Below are 15,880 nucleotides of genomic sequence, written 5' to 3' on the forward strand. Positions count from 1 at the left end.
AGATTCAAGTATTTTAGTGCATCTTGATGGTATATTTAGTTATTATCATTCACAAAAAATATAGATTTAGTTAAAAAGATCTCTTCAAAGACTCTTTAAGAATTTTTTAGAATTTTTTGAGATTTTTGTAATATTTTTTATTTGTTTCTTTAAAAATTCTTTGAATTTTAAAAGATATAATTAGGATTTTTATTAGGATTAATTAATATTTATTTTAAATTAAATATAAAATAACAAGATTATTTTTTTTATTTAAGATTGCCAAGATACTTCTAAATACTTTATGCATTTTTATTTTCTTGGGTTGTAAATCCAACTTCATCAAATCCTTTTATATTCAAATTCCTAATATATTCTTAGGCTAGTTTTTACATAATACAACAATAGTTATAACTTATATAGATACAAAATTATTAAAATTAAAAAACTTTTTTATTATTTTATTAATAATCATAATTTTAAAGATTTTATAAGTTACATGAAACTTATTAGAAAAAAAAAGCCATAAAAATGAAGTCTTAGTAAATCTTGGAAGGAAATATCTTAGTTAATTTAGTATGTTTTCTTAATGGTAAAAATTGATGTTTGGTTATTAAGATTAATAGTTAAATTGACCTTATATCTATATTTATTATTCATTAAAAACTTATAAATTTTAATTAGTAGGTGGAAGAGGCATAAAAAAGAACCTCATGTCTTTTTAATTATTTATTTTTAAAAAAAATTAAGTAATTGAAATTATTTAATTAATATAAATAACTAATAAATTATAAAAATAGTCTTAAATTGATATTATTATTATTAAAATATTATAAGTATTTTTACGTTTTATTTTAAATTTATTTTGAAATTTGAAAGCATACTTTTAAGACATTAATAAAACATAATTTTATCACTTGGAGAGGTCTTTATGAAGAATTCGAGCATGACTTGAAGGTCCTATAAGTTTCAAACAAAAAAAATTTATTTTTTATTACCATGATAAAGTCGAAAATATAAAAAATATGGTTTTAATAGTAGAAAATAGGAGGATTAGTAGCTACTTTAGTACTTGAAGAAAAGAGTGAGCACATATTCCATATGGATTGTAGCAAATTTAAAATAAATAAGTAAATAAATAAAAGTTAAAAACCTTAAGAAGACTATTATAACTCTAAATTCTTAATTCTAATTTTTAAATTCTAAATCTTAAATTTAAATCTAAAAATCCTAAATTTGATAGAATCTAATTTCTATACCTTAAAAGTCCTAAAATATAGTATACACACATTTCTTATTAAATTGGTTATTTTATATGTAGTACAAATACTTAAAATTATGAACTAGATATTTTATTGTTAATATGAAAGAAACTACTTCAAATTAGGTATTTTGTATTCTTTGTATGAACAACTTTAAAAATAAAAATTATTTTTATGTAAGTGCAGAAAAGAATATTTTGTTATTTAAAATCTTCTTGATTTTCATTCCGAAAAATCATTTAATTATATTACAATTATATATTACAAGGATTAGAAGCATTAAAACTAAAAAAGAAATTTAATGCAAAAATTAAAATTAAATATGCTAATATCTTTTAGAAAGTCCATAAAATTCTCAATCTAAAATCCCAAACTTACTATAAACAATTTAAAAAATTATATATAATCCTATTTAAATTAATTTATATTATTAATTAAATATATTCAATTTAATTATCAAGTTAATCTTTTCATTATTATTATTTGGCCTTGTAGCAATTAGTAAATATTGTATTACTTGATTTAAAATAATATATTAAAAAGACCAAAGTTAACAACATTAGAATTTTAATTTGATGTTGAATTTACTTGGATTTAATTAGAACTTATTAAAGTTTAATTATTCTTTGATTAGGATTTTTTTAGAATTGGATAGGATTTTTTTAGGGTTTGGTATAGGATTTACTATGATATAATTAAGAATTGTTTAGGATTTCTCTAAGATTTTTTTAGAATTTAATTATGATTTTTTAAAGATTTATTTAAGATTTAATTAGTATCTTTATGAATTATGGTTAAGATTTAGCTAGGATTTGGGTAGGATTTTTTTGGATTTTTTAATTAATATTTTTAGGATTTAATTAGGATTTTATTAATATTTAATAGATTTCTTCTAAGATTTTAATAAAGGTTGTTTAGCATTGTTTAGGATTTTTTTTAAAGGTTATTAATATTTAATTAAGGCTAATAGTATCTTAAATAGTTTTAATAGAGCCCACATCCATGAACTTAAAATACACTTAATTAAATTTAAAATAAATAAAAGACATGTAATTGACTTTAAAAATTATCTAAGTAAAGTCATTTAGAAATAAGGTTGGTAGTAGCTTGAAGAGTACTAATAGAATCCATATTCATGAACTTAAAATACACTCATTTATCTTAGAAATTAATAAATGACGTATATATGGTATCTAAGTAAGGCCATCTAAGAATATTGATTGATTTATTTATTTATTGATAAAAATTTATTGACTTGAGGATTTTAAAAGAACCACAATTGCTAAGACAAGTTTTAAAACTCATCTTGTTGATTAAGTTGCTTTGAAAGAAACTCTAGAAAATGCATTAATCTTTCCAATTAATCAAATCAATTATTAGATGGACCATGTTTTTATGCCAAGTAATTCATTTAAAATAACATATTATTTTTTCACAACCCTACAAGCATAAGTTTTTCTTTTATTAACAAGTCTTTCATCATGAAGACATGATGGTTTGTATTGAGTATATTGAGTGCAATTCAATCTAAGATATCTTTGTATTTTCAATCTCAATTAGAGTTGGTATCAATATTTCATGTACTTATGAAAATAAATTTAGTGATAATATTCACAAATAATTATGTATATTTACATAAATACTAATAAAAATTACAATTCTAATATTATAATAATAACATTATTCTTTTGTATTAGCACCAAACTTTAAGAAATTGGTTTGTTTGCTTAATATAAAGAATGTTTATTTAGAAGTTTATTGTTGAAATTCTTTTAATCTTTCCTACACCAAACAACATTTGATTTCTATTTGCTTGATAATTTAGTAGTAAAAAATAATTTGAAAGAGAAATAAAAAAATAAAAATAAAAAATATAGATTCACAAAAATAATATTCTATCTTTACAATATAGTCACTAAAGTTTTTTTAACTCACAAACCTTTAGAAAAATATAATAGATTTATAATATATATTGAAAAAAAACATGAAAATGTTTATTAGACGTACTAAATGGTCAAAATAAATTTCTTTACATAAATTAAACAACAAGATATTTAAAAAAAATTAAAAAATATTTTTTATTCTTTTGAAAAGATTTGAAATTAGAAAATAAATTATAAGGAAGAAAAGAAATTTATAGAAGAAAATAAATCATAACTTATTTTTTAAAAAATTAAAAATTAAAAAAATAGAATAATTTTATATAGAATATAATCAAAAGATGGTATTTTTTTTCTCCTTCTAAAAAAATTTTGAAAAAACAAAAAATTGGTATGATAGCAATGTAAATAAATTCTAAATTTTTATATTGAAATTTTATACCAATTAAAAGACCATAGTTTTAGAAGAATATAATAAGTTTTAGTAAGAATATTTAAATTTTTAATCAAAAGATTATTTGATAATATTGTATTAGAACCATGTTAATTATTACAAATAGGAATGGTATTATAACTATCAAAAGCAATAATGCCAAGTGAAATAAAAAAAAATTGAAAAGACATAATAAATACATCATGGATATGAATAAGAACTTATATATAGTGTTGTTGAATAATGCCTTGGTTGTGCAATATTGAGACTCATAGAAAGATAGTATAATAAAAATATAAATCTTAGGCATGTGTAGATTTTAAAAAATTAATATCTTATGCTTTTATTTAATGTTAGTTTACATAAAGATATATATATATATATATATATATATATATATATATATATATAAAACTAAAATAGATAACTCATGCTTTGTTTTAGAAGTGGCAAGCATTGCATGCTTAAGTTTACTACATACAAAAAGTTGTGAGATTGAATAGAAGAAGAGCATATAAAAAAAAGTGAATAGATCATATTAATCTTGGTAGATTCTTTTGGTGCATGTTTCTACGCAATTTTCTACATTGTATTTGTCTTCCACAATACAAAAATAATTTAAAGCATAAGTATTAAGTACATTCTTCAAATAAGTGTACCATTTGTTGCCAGTATTGCCATCATATTTGAGTTAGAAGAGCTATTGCATGTGAATAATAGAAAAGAAATAAATTTAACAAAATTTAGTAGTTGTAAGGATCCTACCTCCTCTAATCACTGTCTTACAAACTTCTTTAATTATACCATAAGACAACAAAACCCTAAGTATCTTTAATACTTGCACTTAATCTCTTTATTGCACAATATCTTTGCAATTTGCTTGTCTATACTAACTTTGCATTGTTGCAAAGTTTAATTGAACAAAACAAGAAACAAATAAAAATTGGCATATAGAAGACAAATATATATATATATATATATATATATATATATATCACATTAAGAAATTTTATAATAATGTGTCGAGTGATGTGTGTGCTTTGAAGAAGCTATTGCAACAAAGAATAGTGGTAATGTTGGAGATTTATCCTTTGATGTTGTAAATATGTTGTACTCAAGTAGGATTATGCAAGATTGGATGGGCCTAAATTGTAACTCACTTAGGTGTTTTTAGAGATTGTTGGTGGATTTGAGTAATGGATTTATTGCAAGAGGGTATATAGATGGACATGACAAATGGTGTAGAAAGTAAGATAAAAGAACCTCCATAATGAATGTCAACTATGGGATTCAACATAGAATCAAAATTGGAAATGATTTTGATTTGCCCCGAGGCAGCACGCAGGCAACAGGCTGCACAAAACTCAGGAGATGACCGTAGATGAAACCCCACGATGCGGTATTCAACCACATTATCAACCTAGGGGGATGTTCTGTCCAGCACTCTTTTCATGAACAGAACTCATTCAGATCTGAACTACTGGGGGGAAGTTCAGGTTCCCTAGTTGACATCAAAGCACTAAGCCCTTCCGATAACATAACTAATATAGGGAATATGAGGTGTGCACAAAATCCACCCATTCATTTCATCCCAAATACTATGTAAACAAATTTGACATCAATGTCTTCCACACAATGAAGCGTACAATTTTTTACGTACTACAAATGTAAGTCATGTAGCTTCACAAATCCAAGAAAATACGAGAGGCCTTACAAAACGGTTTAAATCGCTGTTAACATGAATAATAAGAATCATAAATAATCAATACAACAGTAGTCCAGTCACTGAACATAACCAACTCAGCACATTAACAAATCGTCAAACTTGGAAGGAAAACTTCCAAATTTGGCCACAGCTACAACCCCGCTTTCCTAACGCATAGAAGGGTACCTTTTACAGCTACTACAGGTAGTGGTCAGACATATTGAGACCATCTTCAAACGTTGGAATACACGCTGGTATAGTCTCAGAGAACATTCACCAGTGCAACATCAACCTGTCCTACTAGAACAAGGCAATTGAAAATTACTCCCCTCGAACGGACCTATTTGGATCAGTGCAATAATCCAAAGTAGGTAGAACTCACTGCAACGAAACTAAGCCTCCTCCCGTGTCTCTCCTCTCACTAGCACTTCACTGGTTGAGGTGGCAAATCACCTCCTCGTTACAAAACTCTAGTTACGACTGGATTCAATAGCTCAGGGTCTCAGATTACCCGTGGCTCCTGAGCTAGAGTTCAATGATCAGCAGGATCTAGTGACATCTTACTTCGTAACAATGCATCAGATCATCTGTTTAGATCGTCCGCTCATGCAGCCCTACCAATACTCTGAAGGAATGGCTATGTTAGCCCTTCAGACCCACCACTAAACAACCAGTACTAGAATATGCGGGCCAAGTCGATTAAAACTGTAAGCCACATCGATTCTGATGTTGGTAATTAGGGTAGATTAATATTTCCTCTCAGTCTTGACTATCTCTTGACCGGACAGCCACACTTGAACGAGCCATGTGTATCCAAGTGCGCAGCAAATGTTAAGTAAAGCCAAATGAGCCGGATTGGCACGACATGCCTCCAACATTAAAAAGACCCGATCAGCTGGTTGTCGTTCTCAAAGACCATAAGTATTCACCAACTTATCACGCAGCGTGGCATCCAAGACTCCAAAATACTGCTCCCAGGATTTGGACTGAGACAGCATCTGCAATTGCAACAGCTGTCAGACTGATTGCTTCAAGGAATTATCTTATGTGTAAGAGGTCTCAATGCATAATGGATAAGGTTATAGAAGACCATACCTGTTTGTATCCATGTAACACTTGCGCAATTTCCAGAGAGAGCTCTTTGCTGCGAATTTCCTGTGTCAATCATAACCAGCAACATAAATGAACATATAGACCGCAATTTTGTCAAAATAAATATAGTGTCACCTATGGCAATATTATTACAACAGAGCTAGGACGATAACAGCTAAAACAAGTGATTGAAAAAATCCAATATGGTCTACCATCATAAAGAATAGTGCAATTTGAAAAGATAAAAATATCAGCTATAATCAAATCAAGGGCAAGACATGTCTTGTGTGCTTACATGCCAGCTACCGATAGCCTCACACATATATACGAACGAGTTCACAGCGCCACCCGGGTTCGACCGTACCTGACACTCAGCCACCATGATCAATTAGATATTGCTTCATTCAAAACTTCGAACATTTTTAGACAGACAGCCTACCTTGGTTGTATCATAGCCAGAAAAATCATGGAAAGCAGCCTATCAGTCGAAAACATTGCTTTCACGATTGAAATTACTATTCTGGTCGAGTGTATACCATAGCACACAAGCCTCGAAAAGCATCTTCCTTCTCAAAGTCATCTCGTATCCTGGGGAGAGAAAAACAGTGAGAATATTCAATCTGATATGAACGAACAGACAACTAGTATATCCAAACTAAGAGGTTGAGCAAGCAATATTATACATACTACGTTCTTCCTGAACACATAAAAACATCTCTAATAACTTTCTTACAAATGGACATCTCTAACATTAAGGGCATTCACACAGTAGAAGAGAGAGACTCCAAGACAACAAAAGGGTCTTACATGCCAAGCGCACGGCACCAGGGTTGCATGAAGTGCTCCATGTGAGGAGCAACAAGCTCTGGACACACCCATCCCAGTCTTCCTAAGGTGATTGCACTATTCTCCAAGAGTGACTTATTAAGACCCTGCACATATCTCTCGTTGAGTTGAATAATTTCAAGTTCTTTGAGAAGCCACAGAAGCCAAAACTACATTATCATCCCTTACATCAAAGTTGCCTTTGTCAAACCGAAAAGCAGTCAAGGATACACTTACCTCAGTATTGGAAAGGATGGGTACCAGCGATGAGATAACAGTCAACACCACAGGCGAGATATCACTCCTAATCTGCATTGTTATAACCATTGTGAATAACTAATATCGACTCCAAGATTGAGCTAAAAGATAATCAAACCACCATAATTCTAAAATAATCCCCACGCAAACAAAGTTTGACATTTACAGATAAACGGTCAAATGAACTGAAGACAAGCTAGTACCAGCCCTGAAGAGTTGGTCAATGAAACCCAATACAAAAAAAGAAAACTAAGCGGGAAAATGTAAATCTTTACGTCCATCTCGAGGATTCTTCAAAACAAAGAACAACTGAACTATAACGTTAATTAATCAGAAAGCATAAAAGAACAGGACTCAACCTTGACGGCCACTTCACCAATAGCCCAGCAAGCATTGTTGGCTACCGACACATTTTCTTTGACATCTTGTCCCTGCCATACAACCGCAGAACTTAGTGAGTTTAGAACACTACTCACAGTGATACACTAAGATTACGACAGTTTACAAAGAATGCTACCCACCAGCTGCTTCGCCGCTACGTTGAGGAACTCTGCAAGTCGGGGTTGCAGATGCACAGCGCAAGCCTGTGATCAGTCAAACGAAGTGCCTTGGTAAGAAGACATAATCCTAGCTCAAAAGGATTATGAAAGTACGAAACAAAATAATGAGCTGGCATTCAAGGTAATTTAAAAAACTCAACGACATAATAATGTAATGTTTGTCAGGTGACAAACGAACTTCTAAAACACAAACTCCATACCTTGACAAGGTCACCCAAGAGGGCCAGAGCACTCTGACGTACATCCGGGGCTTCGTCAGCGCAGCACTGTAGCAACAGGTCGCGAAGATCACTTCTTGATACCTGCACCAAATGAAACAACAAAATGTTACACAATGTTGAAAGAGACGCCACAGACAATCACCCTATTATTTACGTGGTACCAACAGGCCATGCAAATGACCACATTAAGCGTGCCTGCTAGGCACTATAACCCAGCTAAAAGTAACAACTCAACTTCTCCAGCAAAATGAACGTCAAGGTATCAACCTTGACAATATACCAAAAATAAGATTGTGTGCGACAAGTTTACTATACATTAGATCTAAGAAATAACTCCTTACTAAGAAACCAAAAGCAAAAACTTACCAAGCTCTCAATGCTGCTGCCAAGGCCTTCTGCAAGACCTGATAGCAAATCTAAAGAACAAACTATAAATTCTTTGTCATAATTCACGCTCGTGTTCTGGGGATCAGCCTACATTAAAAGAAATCAATACGCTTATGTTAGATGTGGTTCATGCGAAAACTCAACATGTTTGATTAAAGTATCAAGCAAGATCAAGTTCACATGAGCACGAATCATGAGATTAAAATGCAGGTTTCGCAATATTTAACATCCTTAAGATAAGTATATCAGAATCAGTAACAATGATACTCTGATATTATAGCGTCACAACTAAGACACAATAACACAGATACATATCTTCGATGAAGGTAAGTTAGGAGAATCCCTTCAAATTGTATGCAAAGGACTAGGTACTAATGTGCACTTGCAAGAAATCATTTCGTTAATACCTTAGCAACTTGATGTATACGAATCAAATTGATGCATCTCATAAAGACAGGCTCAGCATATGGAGTGAAGCCTGGACCAAATGCCTGGTATCATCATGCAATGATATAAGTTCTAGTGCACAACTTTACACCATAGACCCTTAACCTGCATAGTCAGGTTGGACTGGAGCATTTACGTTGACCTAAACTGTTACAATCACGGAAAATCAGAACAGGAGAGATAAATATTCCCGATCCGAGGCTAATGCGTAAAAGTTGCAATAACGGTAGCTTAGAGAGCCAAGACATAACAAAGCCACTATACCTGCGCTATTGAAGTAAAACACTCGAGCAAAGGAAATAAATCCTTGTCATTGTCCAACAGCTGCTTCCATTTCGAAATAAGTGGCGGCATCAAAATTTCCAAATACTTAGGCTGCAAGTAGAATATGATAGTCGATAAGATCAAACGTGCAACTATGAGGCAACAGAAATTCCACCAAGATCCATTAAAAAGCATAAGGTTTTCACAACCTCAATGCGCTTGTTAGCATGCTTTTAGCATATAGTAGGAAACACAAAAAGAAATTGCTTAAGGGAAAACTAAGGAATTACACCACTTACATTATTGAGCTCACTGCCTACAGCGTCCGCTAGTGTGCCAATAGCATCGTATAAAATACGCAAATTCCGCCTCTGCAACAAAAAAATTAATAATGTCAAGTCTATGAAACTAAATAGCACAAACCTTATAAGCAACGATAGGCTTTATGAGTTCGCAACAAATACTAGATGGGCTAGTGATCCTACCGATCTCGATTAAGTACATGCTTCTACTAGTGCCCTCTACCCGTTCACCATGTGTTCATATGCAGGTGGAGTAATATGCATTCAAACGATATAAAAAGAATTACACGCGAACCACTGCAAGAGTCCCCAGATAACACAACATCCTGATCTCGAAGATTTCAAAATCCACACCTGATAAGTTCCGAACGCGTACATAAGATGCTGCAGTATGAGTTCAAGCCTAGGGGCTAAATCTTCAGCAGCCTCCTGAAATTTGGAAAGAAAAAATGGAAGTCATGAAACAGCGACACAATCGATGACCACTAAAACGGCCACAAGCCCACATCCATACTTATTCACGTTGCCAAATAAAACTGCACAAAATTATTCAATCACTTGTATGCAACATACAACAAATGATAACAAAACTTATTTCATACGATAAAGACACAGTATAGCAAATACCTCTTCAAGAGTAGCAAATGCAGAGCAGGCAGCCTCCTGGACGCGTTTATGAGGATCCAAAATTCGGCGGAGCAATCCTTTGAGTATTGCATCGAACTGTAACTGTCCTTCTGGAGACTGTGCAACCTGATTTGCAAACGGCAGTACATAGCTTACTAAAAGTCCACACATCGAATGTGATTGTCAACACTCTTCTTCTGGTTATTTGTAGCGCTTCATGCCATGAATGATAAAGCACCAAAGCTAAATTCACAATGTTCTAGCGAAGTTGCACCTCAGCAATCCATTTGCTATAGCGAGAAAGAGTCCAGCACGATATACTCCGCACAAGTGGCCGGGTATCCTCCATAAACGATACAAGATAGACTACGATCTGAAAAGCACGGCCCACAAGCAACCGGATTAAAAAGTCATTAGCTACCGTCTAAGCAGAACGCACAATCCTTGAAAAGATATAAATAAGATGCAATGGAAAATCTTTTCCAACCAAAACAGCGAGTGACTTGCATTTAAACGTAAATGAAACTCGAATGTTCCTCTAACTTGCAAGATATCCCAACTTAGTGATTAGGCTTTACCACCAATTAATTATCGAACAAAAAACAGAATATAAGGTTTGCCGATTATTTAAAAGACCAATACACGCACTGCCTCCTGATACACCAAGAAAGAGTTATATGCAGAGGCACGATGACAGATATTATACTGCACACCGCAAGAGCTACTGCACCATGGCACGCCCAAATTTGTCTTACTTGTGCAAGATGGGGTGATAGGCCTGATATGCAGCCCTCAGCAACAGCACCTAGAGCTAAAATTGCAGCCTCCTTTTGTACCCATGCCGATTCTTCAGTTGTGGAAAGTCTCACCTACAGCAACAGCTACTCATGAGCAACCTAGTAAACACCACTTGACGGTTCAGTAAAGGCTGTAAGAAATTGGATAAAGATGTACCTGCACAAGGGGCAGAAGAATTGGGAGAATTTCATCCCCAAATACTGTTGATAATATATCTAGTCCAGCAGCACTACATTTCCGCAAATTCCACGAATTTATAATATCAGCGTCATCATCATCCTGCACTCACAAGGTGACATAGGCGGCAATTGTTAGAGGTTATTACACTTGCTATACGTTTTACCTAAACGCCATTGCTATTACTACATGTAACACCTTTCTTCTGTCCCTAAAACGATAAAAATTCATAAAACTCTTGTTAATGTTCGCTCTTGAAAATTATGATATCTATGACAAACAATTATGTCAAAAAAATTAAAGATGCACAAGGTTTGCTATCATAATTCTACTTGGCTATTCATCCTAGTGAGTAAAATCAACCCGAAGCAAGGAATAGCGAGTTTGAAATGTAGCACAGCAATGCTGTGTACCTCATCCTCTTCAGCACCATCAGTAGCCCCCATTAACCGCGATTGATGAAACCTGGGCTTAATATCCTGAAAAACGTAAAATCAATCATTTATTGCGAGTCAACACAATGAGAATTTTCGGGATTTGACAACATACGACAGGATGTTAACCGCCAACATAAGGCTTTATTGAAAATTGTAGCCTACAGAACCAGACAACAGTCTGTACCTGGTCTCTGTCAGGTGCATTCTCATCTTCCTGCAAGATGCACAAGACATATTTCAGGTCAAAATTACAATTCTACAAATACAAGGCGTTTGAGAATAATTATGATTGTTGCGTAGAGAAAGGTTGCAAAAAATAAAAAAAACAAAACAAAACAGACATCTTTCTTTCCAAAGAAAAAATCACAACAAACGGGGTTGATGACTTGTAGCATCTCACATCCTCGTCTTGCAAAGCTTCATCGTCGTCCGCATATACCATGTTGTCCAGTAAAATCTGTAGTATCCATAATACGATCATTACAAGGAGACCAACACAACAAGATTGCTTCATCACATCCAACTTCACAACTGAAATTTCAGTTCAACAACACACATCAAGGTGACGATCCTGATCCTCTAATCAGATATAATCGATCTGAAATTCTATTGATCGGAGAAGATGCCCGACATAAGATCATGCCTTAAAACTAGCATCTCAATGAGAAAACTTGTACCGAATCCTTAGGAAGCAGTCAACGACATACTGACTTACATCAACAAGGCGTGGCAAAAATTCTCGCAGGAAGTCAGGTGGAATGTGTGCTTCACAAAACGCAGACCTACAGACAACAACTTCAGTTAACCACTTTCAAAAAAAATCTTCCAAGGCTACAGACACAATTTTTTATTAGGGCGCAGCATTACATGCAACAGAACAACTAAGAAGTAGATTGTTAGAATACAGCTTTGTGTGCAAACATCTCAGCTCACCAAAACTCGCAAGCCTCCAAAGCCACATCCTTATCAGAATCTTTGTTGGCTTGAAGCATATATTCAATAATATTTTTCATATGAGGCTGCATTCACCAATGCATACGATATTTACATAAATGATATTGCTAACAGAAACAATAATATCTCAAGTTTGATTTGACTATTAATGAGACAACAGTCAAACACTGCCCTGCACACGATCTACCTAGGGAGGTTCATTCACACTTTTCTCAAATCTTACGATCACGTTTCAAACAACAAAAAATGGAATGAAGAGCTACTACTGAGATATGGAGCTAGCTTAGTAGTACTCAATACATACCTGTAGAGCACTAGGCTGCACTTCCAACAATTGCACCAAAGCAGCACAAACCTGTATGTTTAATAGGAGTACAAGGATGAGAAAACATGTAGTCATGTTCTTAGAAAGGATTTGGTGACAATGCCTACTAATCGATGAGCACATAGAGAAAGCTTCAAATCATTCAAAATCCACTTATCAGGCATTGGCCACCTAAACAGAAATTCAAGAAAAAAAACATACCAATTTTCGAACATCTCCAGAGCTATCATTTGCAAGAGAAAACAATCCTTGCAGGTATTGACCCATATTGATAAATAGTGCCTGCATTCGAAACACAACTGTATCAAAAAAAGATGCAAACGTATATTACAATCCTAATTGCACCTAAATACAAGAATAAGAACCAGGAAGAAGTAATGAACAAGATAGGATAGCAAGTAGTAAATAAATACTTAACATCTATCCGAGTTGAAATCAACACATGAACCAGCGATATTAAACCAGACTCAGAGAAACCATGTTCACTCTTCCCTTGTGTTACGTTACGAAGATAGTAAGAATCAACTTACAGATGGCAAAAGGACGATAAACTGATTAACAGTCCCCAAAGATAATTTCCGCAAGACCGCATATTCAGAAGTGAAAAACTGCATTGAAATCGCAAAAGATCAGAAGTTGCAAGGTTAAAAAATCAAGCTTCAGGTGATAAAATTTACTCCGGCTACTGCTGCTGCAATTCAAAGTGAAGAACATATTCAAAAAGAGTGTAGAAGAGTTCTGTTCGTACCTGAAGCAGTCTAGGAATGAAGATAGATATTGGACGGTCTGCAAATCCTGGCACCTCGGAGTCGAGCATTTCTGGTAAATCTTCAGCAATCTGAAATATCACGAAGTCGATAGTCAACAGCTGTCCATATTTCCAACCTGACAAATAAGCCCAGTAATTTCCCATCACACTAAACTTCATCGTTCGTGCCAAGAACGACCCTTCTCCCCAAACCCAGGATCTGCACAGTGAATGCTTGCAGAACTGAAGATATTAGCATTTAGCTCATGCTCTGGTGATCGAGAAAACAAAAAATTATAATAAACTTGAGCTATGAGTTTTAGAGATTGTAGACACGCCACAGCACACGTTTGCAACTTGAAACCATCCAACCCGATGAGGAGAAGCAAAGTCAGAAATAAATGTCTATAATCTCACAGAACAAAATCAAAATAAAATTGGCCCTAAAGAATAGAAGTGACCTTGAATAGAGCGCCAAGCGCACCCTCCATGTGATTGTAATCATTACCATCCAGGCATTGAACTAATGCTTGATAAAGCTCAGGCCAACTCTGAAAACCACCGTGCTGCACCACAACACTGACTATAGTGCCAACAGTGCTTCTTACACCAAAATCTGAGGATCCGAGACAGGGCAACACTTCGGCCTTGATATACTGAAGGTGACCAGGTTGAATTAACTGGTAATTGTTTCTCAAATTATTCTTCAGGAGCAACCCTGCCGCTTGCCGGATATTGACGGCATCTCCCTGCAGTTAACAAGATGACAGTATATCAATGCACCCGGTCAATGCTCATCGAGAATGAGCTCTCTAGAAATATGGGAAACTCACTTACAGTATATAATGTACCGTTTACCAGTAAACATGAGTCCTGAGACTAGGGAGTGTAAACAAAGACTCGGACAGTGATGATGCTGGCGCCCTGGCAATCGACTAGCTCAAGGCATTAGATCATACAGAGGGCTGCTAATTTCTTACAACAGAAATCGCCAACAGTTGTAAAGCTACAAATTCGAGTGCTCATCCAAAATTCAAGACATGAAACTTGAACGGTTCAAGGAAAGCACTCAATAGATCTCCTCAAACTGCTTACTGGAATACTGACACATATATTAAGCAGATACTAGGGATCAATGACAAGTCTCACAGCCCAACGGCTGTACGCAAACTCTATGAGTAAACCCACGAAAATTAGGTCAACTGACGACTACAACACCTTACACTCGCTCCAGCAAAGAACTCCGCCACTGAGGTTAAAAGGCAAACAACATTTGATACATTAAAGACAATGAACTGATCCTAATGTGCTGCTAATGTACTAATATTGCTGAAAGTCCGATAGAGTTCATGTAAAAATTGAGGCGCCTCAAAGACGCCTGAAAGAAAGACGCCGTGAAGTTCTGTAGCACGAAGCTCTACACGAGCGAAGGAGCAGCTAGTATTACCCGGCTCCGCAGTTTCAAGTCAAATCAAATGGCACTGGACAAATTCGATTGCCATCACATGTAAATTGTGTTATCTCAGCTGCCACCTCGACAATCAACTCAGCACTCATCGCTGCAGTGATCAAGACAAACCTCAGCACGACACAAGATGAAAGCGAGATAATTGTTGAAATCTGGCAGCTGGCTGCACCGCTGGTGCTGTTGCCAGATACGCGACTGATCCACAGTCGGCAATCGATACTGCTCTAGCAATCCGCAAATCTCCTTCAACCCATCCTCCTGTGGATGCCATGCGGCCGTCGCCATGCTACCTCCGTCCCTGCCCCGCGGTACCAAATCCAATCCAGCACTGGCACTGCCACCAATCCCTATCCAAGCCCCTCTACTCCAATCCGCTCTATCCAAATCGCCTCAAACTCATCCTCCAACCTCCAGCACCTCCACTCCAACACCAAATCTGCACACAGACATCGAGCTTGGCAGCAATCAATCCTATGGTACCTTGGCAACTGCTCAACTGCGTTCACGACGAGATAAATCGGCGCAAACGGCACCAAACAATCCGCTGCGAAGCTCCCTCGCTTCAGCTACACAAGATGCCTACTATTATCAATACACCGAAGAACAAACGACGTTAATCGCTACCTCTCCAGAGCGTGAAATCGAACCTTTGCGAAGCTGAATACTAGGGCTCACGCTCCTCCGTGACCATGATCAACATCGTCCTCGGCTGCCCTTCTTTAGCTTCTGCC

The 15,880-nt window shown here is 34.8% G+C and overlaps 1 protein-coding gene across 4 annotated transcripts; it reads right to left on the reverse strand.

Annotated features, from left to right (window-relative positions):
• Window positions 1-5,264: 5,264 nt before the first annotated feature.
• LOC112293658 (transportin-1) lies at window positions 5,265-15,880 on the reverse strand. 4 transcript variants are annotated; one of them, XR_016507127.1, is made up of 30 exons: window positions 15,774-15,868; window positions 15,261-15,585; window positions 14,143-14,430; window positions 13,682-13,771; window positions 13,464-13,541; window positions 13,135-13,215; window positions 12,913-12,963; window positions 12,588-12,673; window positions 12,370-12,436; window positions 12,055-12,111; window positions 11,839-11,868; window positions 11,631-11,696; window positions 11,197-11,319; window positions 10,998-11,111; window positions 10,517-10,615; window positions 10,243-10,368; window positions 9,970-10,044; window positions 9,613-9,684; window positions 9,314-9,424; window positions 9,010-9,093; window positions 8,582-8,689; window positions 8,195-8,296; window positions 7,956-8,018; window positions 7,794-7,865; window positions 7,414-7,485; window positions 7,159-7,216; window positions 6,888-6,939; window positions 6,647-6,715; window positions 6,355-6,414; window positions 5,265-6,257 (listed from the first exon to the last, which is right to left on the reverse strand). XR_016507127.1 is itself a non-coding variant. In XM_024543341.3 (30 exons), the coding sequence occupies exons 2-30, from the start codon at window positions 15,432-15,434 to the stop codon at window positions 6,168-6,170; spliced, it is 2,685 nt and encodes an 894-aa protein (XP_024399109.1). In that variant the 5' UTR covers window positions 15,435-15,585; window positions 15,797-15,880; the 3' UTR covers window positions 5,265-6,167. The 4 variants fall into 4 exon arrangements, 3 of the variants coding, with proteins under 3 accessions (XP_024399109.1, XP_090113143.1, XP_090113144.1); XM_024543341.3 differs by having other exon boundaries at window positions 7,159-7,283; window positions 15,797-15,880; XM_090257017.1 differs by having other exon boundaries at window positions 7,159-7,283.

Source organism: Physcomitrium patens, chromosome 16 (assembly GCF_059467195.1).
Source record: "Physcomitrium patens ecotype Gransden chromosome 16, ASM5946719v1, whole genome shotgun sequence".
Taxonomy (NCBI): Eukaryota; Viridiplantae; Streptophyta; class Bryopsida; order Funariales; family Funariaceae; genus Physcomitrium; species Physcomitrium patens.